This window comes from Amphiura filiformis, chromosome 6 (genome assembly GCF_039555335.1).
Source record: "Amphiura filiformis chromosome 6, Afil_fr2py, whole genome shotgun sequence".
Taxonomy (NCBI): Eukaryota; Metazoa; Echinodermata; class Ophiuroidea; order Amphilepidida; family Amphiuridae; genus Amphiura; species Amphiura filiformis.
In genome coordinates this window covers 48,657,413-48,677,395 of record NC_092633.1, presented here as the reverse complement: position 1 = coordinate 48,677,395, position 19,983 = coordinate 48,657,413, and the positions used below count along the sequence as shown (strand labels likewise).

At 33.7% G+C, this 19,983-nt stretch overlaps 1 protein-coding gene across 4 annotated transcripts in view; it reads left to right on the top strand.

Moving 5' to 3' along the window:
• LOC140155525 (uncharacterized) overlaps nt 1-19,657 on the top strand; it is a 49,633-nt gene extending 29,976 nt beyond the window's left edge. For 3 of the 4 annotated variants that reach the window (XM_072178399.1, XM_072178403.1, XM_072178401.1), the window contains 4 exons: nt 12,551-12,628; nt 14,976-15,014; nt 15,656-15,721; nt 16,795-19,657. In XM_072178399.1, the coding sequence (XP_072034500.1) occupies nt 12,551-12,628; nt 14,976-15,014; nt 15,656-15,721; nt 16,795-16,826 (215 nt within the window). In that variant the 3' untranslated portion in view covers nt 16,827-19,657. The remainder of the gene's footprint in view (nt 1-12,550; nt 12,629-14,975; nt 15,015-15,655; nt 15,722-16,794) is intronic. The other variant, XM_072178402.1, reaches the window with a different exon arrangement.
• The last annotated feature ends 326 nt before the right edge of the window (nt 19,658-19,983 follow it).

The window sequence follows — 19,983 nt, the reverse complement described above, 5'->3', positions numbered from 1 at the left end:
GAAAACGGACAGTAACTGCAGTATGCATAGCCAAAATAAAAAGTCTCCACTTGTTCCATCCCCATTTAATCAGAGTCTGATGAGTTTATGGCAAAATAATTCATATAATAATTTTCTATACACTTTCCTGCGAAGGTTGATACCAAATTTCTTATCAAAAGTTTAATCATCGTGAGCTTAGGAACCGTTTGTTTGGAAATTCGTGCAATTTTAAAAATGACGTGGAATTGTATCACGTAGCGGAGCTAGATAGCGTGAGTGCCAAGAATTACGTCGCCTGAATAGGCCGGCAGGTTAAAGGTTTACCCATGCATGTCAAAATGGAAATCAAATACCCCGCTCTTTCAATTGTGCGTGGTCAATTCGTAATTTGTCATTTTTAAAATTGCACGAATGTCCAAACAACGGCTCCTATGCTCACGATGATTAAACTTTTGATATCAAATTTGGTATCAACCTTCGAAGGAAAGTGTATAGAAAATTATTATGTAAAATATTTTGCCATAAACTCATCAGACTCTGATTAAATGGGGATGGAGCTAGTGGAGACTTTTTATTTTGGCTGTGTTTAATATTAATATACCAATTTTTAATACATTTTATCAAATCTACTGAACTTTTATATATATTTAATAATAATGGCTATTCATCTAGGTTGTTATTAACACAAATGACAAAATATCGATATACAGCCTGTCTCAAATAAAATTGTGCAAGTGAAATGCACCCTCTTTGGCAATTAGAAAATACCGTTGTGACATGATGCTATAATCAACGTCAAGGGTTATGTTTAGTTAACAACGAAAGGGTAAAATCACAATTGTGCCACTTTTAATAGAGAATGCTTAGAACATTCTTGAGCACTCGTTTGAAGTGTATTATTATAGAAGTGAATGTGCACGAATTATTTGCAATACTTGTATGTTCTGGTATCAAATATAGTAGTATAGGATATGAAATATAGAAAATTCGGAGTTTCCAGTTATACCATACAATTGGTCAACCTGATTTTACAGCTAAGTATATGATTCGTCTTTTGGTCAAATTCATCAATCGTCTAAATCAAAATTTCGGTATCTACGTCAGGGAGTAAGATTTTCCATTAATTTTAGGTGGAAATAAAAGATCACCGGAAACATAATCATAAGCATACAATAACTCAATATACACAAAATTCTCGATTCGTCACTATGCTGAATTCATAACGAATTATCATGTCAGTTATTATGTAAGATTGGATATATCAAAAATCAGCTGCACATTATGACACAAACCCCTTTTGCTTTAGACACTAATATGCAATATTTTAGTTCCCTGCAATTTAGTTCAGTGTAGATATTTTGATGTAAGAAATGGATATTTATCCTCCGCCCATTAGTACATTGTCACACAGCTCAGAGTAGCAGTGGACCACTTGAGTGGACTGTCAGAGCTGTCCACAAGAGTCTGAATCGGCACGTAATCGTCCGGTTCCTTGGCATTGTTAGTCATATCTGTTGGACCATTATTTTTTTTTGTTTTTGGTTGATTTGTATGGCGCTTTCAACTACTGCGGTTATTTGCGCCAGTACTCACTCCTTTGTCAAGTTGCACCTGTATAACTCCATTCAGTCACAATACATAATTATCTGCTTCACTGCACCTTTGTTATTTCTATCTTCTTCATGCCTAGCTCATTGTAAATCTCTTGCTGTATGCTCGTACGATGAATCCGAATTTGTTTCCTTGTCGACGTGGTAAAAAACCAAACGGTGTCTCTTCAGAGCCACCCCAGGCTGAGTCAGCCGAGGAAGGGCTAAAACGTGGTCAAATTACTTTGCATGAACCTACGCTAGCTTGACTTCCTCGCATCCAAGCCTGGTCCCCAGAGCCCAAGTTAGCGTTATCCATCCGACACCACGTGGAGGTTTGGGTTGAGTTGCCCGCGAGCAATTACTTTGCCAGCTCTACGGACCTTGCCGGACGTTGGACCATTATTGTTCACAAGTGCATTTTATACAAAAAACGCCCACTATAATACCTTTGCATCGAACACGTTAAAGTGGGATTTAATGATAGTATGAGTGCTCCGCTTTCTTGTTGTGTTGTATAACCAAATCCGAGATGTATCGCCGTCAATTAGTCTCCTCCGCAGCCAGTTTGGTTACGCTCCCTCCACACAAACAGTCTGCCAATTGCCACTTATAACGCCGTTTCTGATTGGCTACACGATTGTAGCCGTAGAGCTGTACATACGGGAACTTGATTGACCTCACTCAGCTGGCGAGATGGCAGGTCAAAATTGCTCATGAATAATAAAGTAGCCGTCTAGCCGATCGACCAATTGAAAGCTTTGTTTGACGTCAAGCTGGATGACGTCGGCAGAAAACCGTTAGCGAATCAAAAAGGACCAGTTCGTGATCATTGGCAGACTGTTTGTGTGGAGGGAGCGGAACCAAACTGGCTGCTGTGGAGACTAGCCGTCAATGTGTACCAAAATTAATCTGCTCAGTGTAAGGACGATTTAAACAAGGCTAAAGTGAACAATATAAGGAAAACGTTATAATATTTGTAATAAACAAGAATATGTTAGGTCAATGTGTTTTCAGTCAATCCAGTTTTCAAAGAACCACCTTCGCGCGGAAAATGTGTTTGTTCATTAAGATTTATTATTAGTGCTTTAAACAATAATAATTTATTGTTTATTAGATGATGGAACTTTAATTATTAGCAGTTTAGAATTAATACATAATAAGACTTTGTGTTCAAATTTGATGGTGATGTACCATTGTACAAAATCAGGCAGGCAGTATTTTATATAACGATATGAAAAACATTCTTTTCCAGCCGTTGAATAGTATGCAAAAAATGAATGTTTATGAGTGTAGTGATAGGACTATTTTGATGAATTGAAAAATGGAATGTGTCAGTAAACAAAGCGAAGCTGAGTTGAATGAAACATCCATTTTTCAACGAATGAAAATATTCTTTCCTCTGCACGTTCATTATTTGTTCTTTATATTAACGTCTTAGTAAATCTTTGATTGATTGATTGTAATGGCATTGAGGGTGATACAAAAGTATATTTCACAAGTTATAAAATTTTTTACCAATCGTAGATACAATATTATTATTATTATTATTATTATTATTATTATTGTTATTATTATTATTATTATTATTATTATTATTATTATTATTATTATTATTATTATTATTATTATTATTATTATTATTATTATTATTATCAAAAAAAAAAATGCGCGGTCCATGCATATAACTAAATTCCACGGCAGTAACGTAAGCCGTAAAATAGTTTCTTTATTGAATGACATGTGACCACAATCAACCAATCAAATGAAAAAGATCTACATAACTATATAAATATTAGTTGTCTATGAGTGCGGTGAAAGATACATGTAGATTTCTTTCTATTACACACACTGAGCCGGGTTTGCACGAATTTAAGACATTTGCTTTAAACAACGGAATGAATGAAAACATTTCATAATTGCGATTTGCGAATGACGTCTTTTTAATTTGCTGTAAGTTCACCGTGGTTCACAGTGAAGGGCTCTTGGCAATCTCATTAAACTATTGAAGTCCATTACCATTTTTTTTTAAATTTTGTGTCACAAAGTAGTCTACTCAGAAGAAAGCATTACTTCGCTTGACAAATCTACGGGGAATTACCCCTATGCACAGCGAAAACAAGTTATGTAAACAGAAACTATCATTAATCTATAAAAAAAATATTGTATGTAACATATCTACGTTATTTAATCTATTGTCATTCTATTTCCAGTAATGTTTAAGTTCTAACGAATGTTTGATGACGTAATATCGATAATATATTTCTGCTAGATATTATATGTAACATATTATCGATTATTTTCGTCATCAAACAATCGTTAGAACTTAAAACTGGAAATAGAATGGCAATAGATGAAACAACGTAGATATGTTACATACAATATTATACGTCTAATACTCGGAGTCTGCATACGACTTAAGAGTCTGTGTTCAAAACAGCACAAAAATATATGTATTATGCAAATTCATTAATCCGCTTTTCTGATTTACTATTTCAATTTTCAATTACTATCAATAGTCGCAAGTAGTTTTCCATTGTATTTTATTTATACTACGTAATTCTAAAAAGTGTCTAATCAGGGAAAACCCCGTGTAGTACAGCTGTTAAGCTCCCAAACTGGATTTTTGTTGATGAGAAGATAAGAGTTTTCACGCATGACGTACAAGGTCCAATGATGATTGTAAAGATGTGGACCCATTTTGGATTTGATCACACGAAAGGTTATGCAGGGTAAAAAAGAGGAAAATCCCCTGATATTGTTGAAAAATATATCAAATTACTCGTCTGAATACAATGATTACAAAATGTATGCTCTGCACTATCTACGACCTATATTTATTGAGTTATCTTACAAAAAATAAGTTTTAGGTATAATATCCCATTTTTGGCTGTACATGGTAAACATTTCAAATTACTCCGATTTTGCCAAAAATAGTGGCAATTTGCTCATCTTGATATACAAATCAAGAAACTGTTTACACTTAAATTGCTATGTGCAAGGAAAGCAAAGACCAACTGCAGTGACCACCAAATGGCTTTATTACTTTGTTTGTACTCTATCTCACTATGTTAAAATAATAGATAGGCACAAAATTATTCTTTTTCTGATTCTTTTTACCACCACGAACTTACCACCATTTTTGGCCAAGATCGGAGTAATTTAAAATTTTTGCCAGTGAGCAAACAAAAACGTGGCATTTTACCTTTTTGCATGATAACTCAATAACAGTAGGTCTTAGATAGCCCAAACTATACATGTTTTTGATTCTGGTGATTAACGAGTAATTTGATAAATCTTTCAACAAGATCGGAGCATTTTCAAATTTCTACCCATGTATGACCTTTCGTGATCTTTAGCGGTCACCAGGGGTCAAACCAAAATTTCTATTGAAGTTTTTGATTTGCTTACTGTCGACGGTTTTAACTTTAATGAAGAAAAATATCCACAACAATTGTGCTCTCATACTTAACTATATGAATGTCCCATTTTTTCATCCTTTTGAAAAAACATCCTCGGAGTATCAGAAAAATAAGTTCTTCGGTTTGATAGCACGTTTTGTGAAACCTGTGGTAAATGTTATCCCAAGACCTTTGTTGAAAACTGAACTTGTTTTTTCAAATGGTTAACGTTAGTAAATCTAGTATTCGTAAGAGGAATTTCACTTTAGGTGGTTCTAGTTAATTGAATTATATTTTCGTTCTCCTAGATATATATAAAAGTTATGATGCCGTAAACAACAAAGATTTGTTTTTAAGAGGTGATGGCGTGTTAATTCTACTTGAGCACAGCATTGATCCATGTAATACTTTTTATTTAATGTAACTTCAGGCCAATCGACAATTTAACTTTTAACTTACTAATTTTATGTCTGGCATTATGGCCTAACCTGGATTCCACAGAAAATAATAAAATACTATGTTTTTATAACACCAACAATATGGGGGGTTATAGAGTTATTAAGGGCTGGTGACTCAAGTTGAGATATATACGCCTCACATTTAAACATCTTCTTGATTTAGCTAGAACGATATATGAAGAACTTATTTCCAAACCGTGTTAAGTCCACAACCCCATGTGTCTCATTTACTTGTGTGATACAATCACAATTACTTTGACAAGTTTGACATTAGCAACAATGAGTTGTACCATCAACAAGCTATTATTTAAACAATGTTGCATAACAATATGCAGACTATTGTTCTCATTTTGGAAACAAATGCCTCAAACAGTATTGTTACTGTGTATCCATCCACTGTTTGCTTTGTAATGGTGCATCCAACTGAAATTATAATACCTCTATAGCATCACAACCCATTGCAATATCGCACAGGGAAATCGGATACATGGGTGTGTGGACTTAACACGGTTTGGAAATAAGCTCTTCATGTGTCAATAATTCTTTGCGCATGGTCAAAGGTACTCTCAGAATATCCACAGACTATCCGGTGGAAACCATATAACATGAAAACAAACAAGGTTAAAAATTACAAAATGGCGTGTGTGCGTGTCCTAGGTCAAACAGTGGCGTGACTTGGGCTCCCGACATGGCCCTTATGAACTCTCACCCCCCTGCGTGAACGTACTAGTGCAGTGTGATTCAAAGGTTCTTTCAACCTATTGCTATTCGCCGTAGAGGTGACGTAATAAGAGGATTATCACAGTAATAGATGAATACAATTTTTGAATATATTGCCCTTCACTAAAATGTTCACGCGATTCCTATGCATTGAACCATTGATGTCATCGAACAGGGATAAAGATCTGGATCTATAGAATATTCATATTATGATGATTCCGAAACTACAAGGCTGAAACACTAGGAGCCACAACATGCTCAGCTATCACGGTGCAGTTCTTTAACCCCAAAACATCTGTACATTCATTGAATGACCTTTAAAAATATGAGTACAAAACTCATACTCTGCTACTTGAGGTCACATTTTGCACTATGATTGTTTATTTGAGGTTATTGTACTATGCCATTGGGAAGAGACCCCCTACACAGCAATTACAAAAACAGTGATATCGCATCCGACACCTTGTATATCTATGAGAAGTTGTGCCTTCACGCGGGACCGTCACACAGTGAACGATTTACGCATATTGTGCACAATCTATAAACAAGTAACACCGATCCGTGTTAATAATGAATATTCATTAGGTTACCTTATTAATGTTTAATTAGTAATAGGCACGAGTTTTCTTATGTCGTTTATAGTGGAGGCTTTTTATTCGCTAACTGTATGTGTAAGAGATGTGTAATACACAGTTTATCTTCATTTTAACGACTAATAAGTCCTTGGTTTGAGTCGGTGGTGTGACATGACCCCGGGGACTTGACTAAAGCTCATGAGTCAATGGCGATTCAAATGCACTCGAAGCTATGACTAAAAAGGAAATCTTATTGCTATTACATTTTTGTTGTAAACATAATTTGTCAGGTCAAGGTTTTAAATTTCAGTTTCCAAAAACCAATTTCGCTTTTTGAAATTCATGTTAATTTATTGATATTCTTGTTATCGTAGATTAAGAAGTTTGACACAATGCCTTAAAAATAAAATAACATGTTTTCTTGACGTAATGGAGTCTGAATCTTATACGAATACAATATTGATTGATTTAATCAAAATATCGAAAGTAAAAAGTTTAGTCAGACGTTAGGGAAGATGATCCGAGTTATATTATAGTAGATAATGAAATTACATCTCCAATTTTAGATAAAATAACAGCAGCATTAACGAAGTTGAAGCCCCATTCAAATGTATATAGTAGCTAATTTATATCAGTATATAGATTACAGATTCATGCCTTATTTTGTCTTAAATACACGGATTTCGACTGAACCACTAGGAGGCTATGTTAGCACATCTATGACAATGACATAGATAACAAAATCTGAATTTGGATGATTTTTATGATCGTCCGGATACGCAAATCACTGAATGAGCCTTTAAAATTGTTAAGCTGTCTCGACTTTATCTTGCTGTAAGTTTTACTCTGTTTCCGTTTTTGCATAACAAGTGCTTATCAAATTCATTAGGAACCTTGTTTTTGGTCAAAGTCTACTGTCAATCTTATAGCTAAATCTCTCACCCACACATACAGTTATAAAGTTACGTATACAGGAAACCTCCTTCATCTGTAAGAAGCAAAACTTCTAATTTTAACAAGATTCACTAAAATTCACTAAAAGTTTAAAACGACGTTTGGACATTTTGTTGAAAAGAAAACCTTTACATTCCGTCTTTGAATGCATGCAACTAGCACTATCAAATGCAGTATTGTGATTAATAAATTCTGGTCAACCATGTGAAATTTTCTTTTTGACGAGATCTAATTGATCACAATTTGAGCTCTGCTAGATGACTTAGAGAATACACAGTGTTATTAAAATCACTAGTTTATATATTATTCCATCGTTATCAGGAAATCTGATACGACATTTTGCAACTGTATCAGTAGATTTTATAGCGCAACTTTTCATTTGCACAAGGAACGAAAAGAAGGTGTCCTATAGATAAGTAGACATTGGTAAATATCTGTTCAATTTAGCTGATTTTGCAAGATTCTCAGAGAAATTGCCCCAATCTATTTTAAAAACAATTTATAACATGTTGGTTTTTCGTAATAGTGAAAGCAAAAAACTTCACATTAATACATATTATGAAAGATCATTACCATGGTATCCCGTTTCAGATGCATAAGGCATTATTATAAGACACTATGGATGGACCACAATGGCCTCATCCCAATGGCATAGTTCAATAACCTTAATTAAAAAATCACAGTGCAAAATTTGACCTCAACTTGCAGAGTATGAGTTTTGGTACCCAAATTTTCAAAGTTCATTCAATGAATGTACCAATGTATTGGGGTTAAAGAACTGAGCTCCTGATAGATGAGCATGTTGTGGATCCTACTGATTATAGTATGGAAATGACATTGATCAAAGTATATACTTTTGTCAAGTTGTCTCGACTTCTAACTTCCTGACAGTTTCACTCCGCTTCAGTAATTTCCTAAAGAGTCCTTGTCCTTTGCATATTCACTAAGACATTTGAATCTCGGCTAAAGTCTATTGCCAATATTATAACTATAAATCCCACACCTAAACATACATTTATCTAAACACTACAAAGAGTTTAATCCAAAAAGATGGTTAATTCATTTTGAGACAAAATACGAAAAACCCAGTGTATTTTCAACTGATATGGAAATTTACGAAATACGATACCATTTGAAACCGTGATCTAATGCAGGTTTTACACTGTTGTATAGAACACTGATAATACCAGAATAAATCTTATTATATGTATAAAGTTACAGCAAAGTATAAAAACATTGCACACTGTTTAAGAAACTCCTATGTTGTATAATATGATTATATATATACAGGGTGGGCCAAAAACAAATTTACTTAATTTCAAAGGTTAATTTCTAAACGTTGCATAGTCTGTTTCAAATTGTTGTTACACAATCTTAATGACTAACTTACTTAGAGTATTTGGTGAACATATAAATGAAAAGGTAGTTAAATTAAAACTGTGGCGCCAGTTTGAAGTCAAATGGTCAAAATGTACTTGATGGTAGTTATATTAGAAGTGCTGTAAATAACAGCTAGAAAGAAATGCAGCTAATATATTGCATAAATTAAAGATTGCAGAAGACAAAGAAACGCTACCAAACTATCTATTGCACGCTCTCACATTTGTCGCATCCCTGGAGATACACAAGACTTTCTATAGGTTTGGGCATATACGTTATAGCGCTATTTTGTTTATTTCTTAAATTCTTACACTAATGTGGCAAAATACACAGGCATATGGCAACGAATGCATGATTTTAAGAGCGGGTATTAGAGAATTAGAGAACACAATGAAATTGAAGTTTACCATTAAAAAAATTATTATAACCACATTATTCAACTTTCATATTCTCCGTACTTGTATCATTAAGCTGGTTGTATCTGAAACATTTTCCCGCGTAAGTATTGAGCTACTATGCATACTCTACTACTCCATGCAAATTTAATTGTCTTCGCGTAATTTTTACATAACACGCTAAATTGAGCAAAAAAATTGAACACAAAAGTTTTGTTTATTTGAAAAGGAGCTCATTCTTTTAGATCGGAACAATAAATTAATGATCTCCTAATGTAACATCTGATTCTGTACATTTTGACACCTCTTGGCGTCTACATTAAACATTTGACAGATGTTAGCATTAAACGTATTGTTCCTGTCTTTGAGTGCATTCAACTAGCACAATCAAACGCACTACTTTATTTATTAGTCCTTCGTTATCAGGAAATCTGATACGACATTTGCATCTACATCAGTAAATAGTTTTATAGACCAACTTCTCACTTAAATTATTACTTAAAATAATTCAGTCTCAAATAACGAACCTGAAAAAAAGGTGTCATTTAGAAGTCGTTTTGCAATATATTATGCTATTAGTTTGTTTAATAAGGAATATTAAATCCAAACAATGTAAATACGCGGGTCCTTCAGTTAATAGTCTTTCTACATAATCAGTCTAAAGATCTAAAAAAACAACAACACCACAATATACAAATGACTGACTTGTCTCAAGGATATGCATTTAAAAGATTTAATTAAACAAGTAAGGTATATTACCGTAGTCGCAAAAAACAATATGCACTTTTGTCCGATGGTTGGAAAGTTTACAATGCGTATTGTATGTTTATTATCTTTCAACAAAAGAAGTTTGTAATTATTAAGTACAATAATGTTAACATGGAGATGCGATGAAGAGCATGATTCCGAGGTAAAACTGCCAGCTTGTTTACGTTAAAAAATATAATTATAACTTTTTAAGTTTCCTGTAGGTGTTTTAAAAACGAAGATGAGATACGCTTTTGTTATGTATTTACTTCTTGTTTCAAATTAATACGCCTCTCTAAATTGATTTTAGACAAAGTGTACTTGAAAATAAGTATTTGTTCATTTCTGGCTTTTTCAAATAGGCTACATAAAAATATCAAGGTTGTACTTGCGGTACAGATTGATTGTAAGAAAACCAAAAGAAAAAAAAAACCTAACAAATTAGAAAGGGGTAGATGTTTCAATACGCAGTCATTGTTTTTTGACATAACACGCTAAATTGATCAAAAAAATTGAACACAAATGTATTTTTTATTTGAAAAGGAGCCCATTATTTTAGATCGAAACAATAAATTAATGCTTACCTAATGCAGCATCTTATTCTGTACATTTTGACACCTCTTGGTGTTTGCATGCGCTGTCAACAAGCAAAATTAAAGCATTTGACAGATGTTAGCATTAAACATTTTGTTCCTGTCTTTGAGTGCATTCAACTAGCACAATTAAACGCACTACTTTATTTATTAGTTCTTCGTTATCAGGAAATCTGATACGACATTTGCATCTACATCAGTAAATAGTTTTATAGACCAACTTCTCACTTTAATTATTACTTAAATAAATTCGGTCTCAAGAAACAAACCTGGACAAAAAAGTGTCATTTAGAAATCGTTTTGCAATATATTTGCGCCCTTTGTTTAATAAGAAATATTAAATCCAAACAATGTAAATACGCGGGTCCTTCAGTTAACAGTCTTTCTACATAATCAGTCTAAAGATCTAAAAAAAAACAACAACACCACAATATACAAATGACCGACTTGTCTCGAGGATATGCATTTAAAAGATTTAATTAAACAAGTAAGGTATATTACCGTAGTCGCAAAAAACAATATGCACTTTTGTCCCATGGTTGGAAAGTTTACAATGCGTATTGTATGTTTATTATCTTTCAACAAAAGAACTTTGTAATTATTAAGTACAATAACGTTAGCATGGAGCTGCGACGAAGAGCACGATTCCGAGCTAAAATTACCAGCTTGTTTACGCTAAAAAGAATATAATTATAACTTGTTAGTTTCCTGTAGTTGTTTCAAAACGAAGATGAAATTTATTTGTACGTATTTACTTCTTGTTTCAAATTAATACGCCTCTTTAAATTAGTTTTTTATGCCTCAATTAAGGGGTGGGGTATGAACGTTTGGACAGTATTTATTGTGGGACAGAGCACATCAGACATATCGAATTGCATTTTGAATACGAAGAATGTCCTTCTGATATCAAATAATTTTTATTTCTTGAAATTCGCAATGTAATACACATTTTATGGCAAATGATTAAAAACAGATATTTTTGATGTTTAACAGTACAATTATAAATTTGATGGTTTATACTTAAAGTGTATATAGGTGGGATGAAAAGCCGACGATCAATTGAAAAGTTTGACCTTTCGTATTGAAGATATGGATTTTTTTTCCCAAAGCACCAAAAACAAATTAGGTCAATAATTTTCAATTGATCGTCGGCTTTTCCTCCCAGCTACATACACTTTAAGAATATATCATTAGATTTATAAAATTTACTTCGAGGACTGTTATATATCAAAATGTGAAAAATATCAAATTTTAATCATTTGTCATAAAATTTGTATTATATCGTGAATTTCAACAAATGAAAATTATTTGAATGCAATTCGATATGTCTGATGTGCTCTCATGTCCCACAAAAAATACTGTCGAAACGCTTAAAACGCTCATTCCAGATCAAATGGGGGAAAATAAGACTAAACAGGAAGCTATAATTGACTTTCAATATCATGTGTTTATTGATTTTAGACAAAGTGTACGAGAAAATATGTTTTTAAGTATTTGTTCATTTCTGGCTTCTTCAAATACATAAAAAAGATCAAGGTTATACTTGCAGCACAGATTGATTGTAAAAAACAAAACAAAAGAAGAAAAAAAAAACTAAAAAAATAGAAGGGGGTAGATGTTTCAATACACAGTCATCGTTTATTGTTAGAGCAAACCTGGAAACATCAAATAGTATTTTACATAGCACACTCGCATATCATAATGCATCTTTCATAAAACACGAGGTATATAATACTTGTTTTTCTTCATTCTACAGACAATGCTAATGTTGATGATAAATTTCTCGAAGAAATGAGCAGAAGGGCCTGGGGAGCACGGTTTATGCCTGGAACAAGTGAGTAACACACCATAGCAATATTGTGTAATCCACATGAGAGAGTAGATTCGTTTTTAATGTGGTTTCTTCCGTGGCTTGTATTGTGTTTAAGTTTGACCTAATACTGCAACTCGGAGTGATGAATGAGCAAAAGCAACGTTCCCTAAAGTGCAATTTTTACTGCGTCTGGTTATGCAACGCGTTGGAAGAGGCGATGTCATCAGTACGATCTGCACCAGGCACAAAAAGAATCTCGTCAATTTAAGTTATCCTGGAAAATGTTTGCACTATTCTGAAATTAACATTTTGTTAATTGGACTTTGTTTTCTTATTTGACAATTGTTCGTGAAAATCAAACAAGAATTGATCAAGATATGCCCTTCCAAACCCTCAAACCCCAAAATCAAAAATTGCAATTTCAACGATTTTCAATGGGAACGCAGCGTTGTATTGCACACAAGCACCGCGGGCCAATCACTAAAGCACACAATGTAACAGGCATAATTGAATCGTCAAAATTGCAAATTTTGATTTAGGGTTTGGAGGCGCATATCTTGGTAAGTTCTAGCTTGATTTTCACGAACAGGGTGTCAAATGAGAAAGCAAGGTCCAATTAACAAAATGTATATTTCGGAATAATCCCAATTTATCAGGTTGTTGAACAGTAGGGATGACTATAACTGACGAGTTTCTTTTTGTGCCTGGTGTATATGACGTGCATGTAAGCTTTAGCGTTGTTTCGAGATGCTCAGAAGAGCACATGTGTGTGCATTTTGTGCCCGGTGCAAAGTGGCCCATTAAAACTATCACAGACAATTATGCTCCCACATAATTCCAACCCTATCATACTATAATACTCGTTAACAAATAAGTTACAGACCCATTCAGGGATCCCAGCGCAAGTGCAAAAAAAAAGTCGGATGACGGACGAAAATTTGAGTAAGTCAAATTTTTCTTAAGTTGTGTGACCAGTTTAAACTTACCTCAACATGCAAAAAAATTGTTTATAAATTGGCAAAAAGCAAACAGCATACAGCGTATTGATGCAGTTGAAGCCCTCTTCAACCACTAGCACGCTATGCTAGCACAACTATGACAATGACAAAGATACCACAATCTGAATTTCGATGATTTTGACGATCGTCCGGATGAGCTGAATGGGCCTTTAAGGTGTTAATAAGTGTTATTTTTTATTGATATTTTGTAGAAATTGCAATGACATAATTATCATCATCTCAAAGCAATGCAATTTCATGTTAAAAACCTTAAACCAACGTCAAATCTTTGTATTGTCCTTGTGTCTTTTAAAACGCAATATATGAAAACATCTTGTTTTTAACCAGTCAGTTAATCGATACGAGAGCACAAAGGATAATGATGTTGAGAAAGGAATCTTAATGCTCTGTATGCTAACCATGCGCTTCATCAACGGAAAAAGTTTTGAAATATTTTCTCAAAATATCAAGAGCTATCTTAAGAACTACTGAACCAATACTAGGCTTGTTTGTACTCATTTTAATGCAATTTTCATGCTGATTCCAAATATGGTCATGAAAATTTACATTTCTGAATTTTTTTTAATTTTTTTTTTTTAAACATGTCGTCTGCAGTCGACACCCGCGTGAAGAGAGTTAATTTCCTCACGAGAGACCAACGAGATCAATGACTTCCACATTATGGTTTATTCAAGTAACATTATCTGCTTTAAATACGTATATCCAGGATATCATGTGCATTAATAACTCCCAAAGCCCATAAAAGCTATGTGAATTATTCTCTAAGTTCCCAGTGGTCTACAAATTTGTCATTCTTTACTGTAGCGCTTACGCTGAAAAGTATATTGTGTCTATATAATATTTTGAGACCAAGGTCATATAAAACTTTGTAAAATGGAACTAATAAATAAACAATTAAACCAAAGTGCTACAATCGGTCCATTCAGTAGAACTACGTCATTATTGATGAATGATTTTATTATTTGTAATTATTGATGGTATTTTTGATCATCACTTTTTTACAATTAATTTTTAAAATGATTGTAAAACTTGTTTTATTGATTTTGTTTTTTGTTTTGAATTGTGGAGTGCTTACGTACAACAGGTCCTACACACTATATTTTCATTCCTATAACTTGAACTGAAATCGACTTTCAATCGATAGAGGAGGAAAAATGTCAACCTGTTTGTTTTACAATTTTACGCAAGCGCAGTAACTGCGATGCACATTTTTGGGGAAATAAATACTGAGCTTCCGGGACTTTTCGGAAATCCGAAGTAAAGACGAGGCATGGATTGGAAAAATTCAAATGTATTTCTTTCAAACGTAAGAGTGATTCATATAAACTTATAATTATTATATATTGCAGAAAACATTCAAGGCGGTAAACGCAGTTGGGATGTCGAAGGTAAGTTCACTTTTGGAGGTCTTATTATTTCTAAAATCTCAAAACCTTAATATGCATCACTTAATTCCTGGTGTCAAAACGAGACAATTCTGATACGCACTCTAATACGACAAAAAATACGATAAGCTATGTTTAATAAAAAATATTGTTATTTTAATAGCTTTTGGTGCTATAATTAAAGACCGAGATAAAAAGAATTTATCGCGTCTGATGTCACTGTCAATTACGATCTTTGATTGGTTTACACAGGTTAATAGCGTGTAAGACCGATCTATCTGGTGCTGATCGGAGAAAAGGAATAGCAGCAAATGGCGAAAAATACGTACTTTTACAAGGCAAAAAGCAGCTTTTCTAGACATTGTTGACATGGTGCCTTCGCCAAAGAAAGTTTCTTACTATCGAGACCTAACTTTTGAGATGGTTTGCATGTTTGAAGGTGCAAAATTAACAATAAGGCGCCCGGTTATACCGCCGTGTTCAGCAAGTCATCATCATCACGACACTTGTAAACAAACCGTGCTCGAATTTGATTGACAGATGACGTCAGACGCGATAATTTTCTTTTTATCTTTGTCTTTCATTATAATGAGTTATTTTTCGTTATTATTTTGTTAATTTCTATTATCAAAATTCATTATCAGATACTTTTGATTTCAAGCGTACTGATGACAAACAAGCGTTACTAGACGCAGTCCTGGAAATGTATGGTGAGTACCTAGCACCTTGGTCATGAGCGGACATTTTAAAAATGAATTTAGAAGAGCAGTAACGACACCACTTGCATTACATTCCAGATGTTAAATCTACATCATATGCAAAATTTGAGGACAAATTAACGAGTCCGTTTTATTTTAGGGCCATTTGTCTATAACTGGTCTTTACATGTAGCCCTATGGAGAGAGTGTCCGTTGAGGGCGCTATAACCCCCATTTTAGGAACAAAAATGTGATTTTAAAAAAACCGGACTCGTGCGAATTTTTTAAAATTTGGAGTATGTAGTATGAACATGTAGAAATATAATCAAGTAGTTACCCTACCTGCTCTTCTCCGAAAAAATAAAAAGTCCTATACCTCAATGATAATGAAACCTGGTACCTATACTGCGCCAAAGAGTATCCGAACACTTAAAACAAAAGCCATATCTTAAAGACACTAAATCTAAGTTGCAAAATAAAGTAGTCGATTTTATTCAACTAAAGCTATGACAAATGATCACAAAAGTGACACATTTGGATATTTCCTCCTTCAACTGAAGTGAATTTTGATCAACAGAGGCGCTATTTACTGTCGTATATGCAGTCTCATGTAGACTGATTACGAGTATGTGTTCAGTCGCATACAGACTGAATATTAGAGAGACTAGGTTGTGTTATAAACACTATAATTGTAGTCAGTCTCGCTTGGTTACACGGATTATATCTATTAATATAAAATGAATAGATTTTTGTTAAACATGACCTTTTGAATAGTTTATCTTCCCCAACGGGGATATAAGAGAACCTTTCCAAATTGAAATAGATAATATTGTCAAATAATCAGTTGGGGATATTACACTCCAAATAATTACGTGTTAAAATAAAACGGACACTATTCATTTTGATAAGATTGTCGGTTGAAAGTGATAATATGTACCTAATTAAAAAGAACAATATATCTCATCAAAACGAATAGTTACAGGATCAAAAATAAATGAGTAGGGATTAAAGTGTAGAATTAGAGTATGTATTTTTTTATTGCACTTCGCACACCAGCTTGATATCCTTTTCATTTTATTTTACAGATTCAAGAACATTGAACAACAAGGAAGATTGAATCAGCGGATACGCCTTTCCATAGTACTAATGCATTAGTATCAACACAATAATGTAAATATCTAGTTTTTTGAATTTTGAAAACAGAAGATTTTTTTCTGATATCAAAATGCTTTATTGTTTAAGTTGAATCAAATTGTCAGTAAACTTGGATCAGGTATAACCTGGTAAGATACGTGTACAGATCATAGTATATGGTTTCATCACCAAAATGATAACACTACTACATGTACATGTTAGTTTTAACGGGTGGTGTTATATTTTTATATGCAAACAATGGATATAGTCATAGTTTCCAAAACACGTTGGTGGAACTGATGTATACAATTTAGTATAATTTATTTATTAAAACCATAACAAATAAGGCTATTTTTAGCAAAACAATTATTTCTTGACAAGACAGTACGATTATAGGAAAGAAGATGGCGCCCCAACTGGCATAGTCTTTGTGCTTAATAGGTGCGGTAATTCTTACATAGTTATGAGGGCCGATCGTTCTACCGCCAATTTCTAACAAAATCACGCACGGCGTTGCGTGCATTTGCGTACTTGCAAACGATATCAAGACTGATCTTAAAACGTAACAGGCGTAGAGTGTGCGTAGCATTCTCGTCTCTCGCACTTCATGGAAGGATTGGCTCTTATTAGCAGACAACGCTGGACTTTGCCAGCTGGTGCACCGTCTGTTTAATTTTATAGTCTATGGATAATACATTGCAGATTGTATATTGCCGAAATAGAGTAGTTCTAGAATACTATTATGATTTGTTGTTCATCAATCCAACAGGCCTACAGAGAATCTTAGGATTATGTCTACGTTTGTGTAGTCATTAATAATATGAAATTATGGAAAAGCAATGAAGTCAATGCCGGTTATGCTTATATATTTAATTTGAAACCCTTTGTCACATCTCCCTTTCAGTAATGTTAATATTATGTTGTGCTTCTACGAGCGAATATTATCCATCTAGAAGTACCCACGCAAGCCCGCCCAACCGAGCACCTAAGACGAGAAAGAAGAGGGCACACATTTTGAGTGCTAGTTGGGCGCGCTGTGTGGAGAGTAATTCTCGACGGACTACCTACATCATGAGCGATTTCTACCATTCTTCGTCCATCTTTCGCACAGTGTTTCTGTCAAGTTAGTTTAATTTTGCCGTTTTAGTGAGTGTGTGCACGAGTTTGATAATGGAAAGTCCCAAATGGACAAAATATATAATATAACCCTTTAGTTGGTTGCAACTTGATTGCTTTTTCGTAATATTTGGACTAATTAACTTGATTAACAACTAAAAATATCTACAATATTCACCCAATTTCAGTGAATAACCCGATACGCATTAGAAACACTGGTAAGATATCCCAAAGGTAATTTTTCGAAGTGCTTGCTTTCGTAGGATCGGTATTCCTAGCAGTGCTTTGGCGTAATATTCATACAATTTGGGTTAAAGATGCAAATATGACCGTGTGCGTTGCGTCTTTAGTATAATTAAACAGTACACTCTTAAGCAAATGACCTGAATACATCTTCCCAGGAATATAATATTTTTTGAGGACGTTTACATGAATATGGAAAAATATTGAATTGTGATATTGACGTTAACAAATAAAATGTATTGTAAATAAGTATATTGGTTTTTTCATTATTAAGTGAAAAATAAAAGTATTCTACAACTGTTATTCACACATCATTATGACGTAACAATCAGCAACAACAATACTCCTTGAACAAATTTTAATCTTTCCCCAGAGATGCCAGCGAGAAAAAAGTGCATCTGTCTGGATTCGAACCAGCGACCTACGTAATACCAGCACGACACTTTAGCCAACTGAGCCACAGATGCAAGCTGGAAGCGTGTGGAAGCACGCTTCCACTCTTCTTCAGCATCTTGCTAGTATTACAAAGGTCGCCGGTTTTATTTTTCAACATTTATGTGCGCTAGCTGCTCTGGGGAAAGATTAAAATTTGTTCATCCTATCAACCAGAAGAACTAAGTATAATAACTTTCAACAACACACCTTTCTTATATTTTTATGTCCGATATGCCTCAAGACGTTTAAAAGATAATAATTAATTTGCAGCTACTTTGGTCGACAGAATTATTCCATCCTTCAATAACATTTTTTCAATATGGAAAGGGTTCGTTTTCCATTTACCAGCGTAAGTCATTTTATCTATCAACAAAACATGCAATATACAAAACCTCTGAGAAAGAAATACTTATTTATACTGTTTTTCTTCTTATTATTATTTCCATTAAGATACCTGAATAAAACATATAAGTCATTGAAAAACAATATTCTTTAAAATGTTGTTGGTTAACATGGTTAAGTCACCTGTCATCTTCAATATCTCCAATAACCTGTTTCTGATACTGTTTTGGATTCATAAAATAACGACCCTTTCTATTGATTCTCAGTTTACCTCCCTCATGATCAGCAAAACCCAATGAGCATGCGTAGAAGTTGAACGAATGAGCTTGGATTACGTTTATGAGCCCGTTTGGGTGACATTGGCCTGACGGCCTCGTAGACTCAATCCGGCCTCAATGGAGAAAAAGTTGAATTGAATGCTCGGTAATTATATCATGACTACTCTCAAGATAAAAAAAGATCTTCTTCATGTAATCAATTAATCTAAACATCGTTAACATAAGACTAAAAAACAGCTGTTCCTTTTAGTTTTAAAAACATTTCTGACCTTGTTATTGTTGTTTATTTAAAAAACATGTGACATAAGTTATGTAAACAAGAGGAACTATTGATGGATTATTTATCCATTGTCAAAAAGTGAAAAAAAAGTTAAATAAAACATCACATGGCATATTGTTACTAAGTGTCAAAGTGTTATTTTTGTATCCTTAAATTTACTATTACTTAAGGTGGTACTACACGCCCTTATAAATTTTCTGACTAATTTTGCAATTTTCTCACAAAATAACTACACACTGGTAACAAAAGGTTATGTATATTATAGGGGCAAGGAATCCAATTCACTGAAATTTCAGTGATTCAAGTGGTTCATTATTTATGTTAAGAAATGAGGTACATTAAAAAAAAAAAAAAAAAAGAAGGTTTTATTTCAAACTCTAATGGTGACCCGCAGGTCAAATTGCTAGAATTGTACATTAAACACAACTAAACAGACACAATGCAAT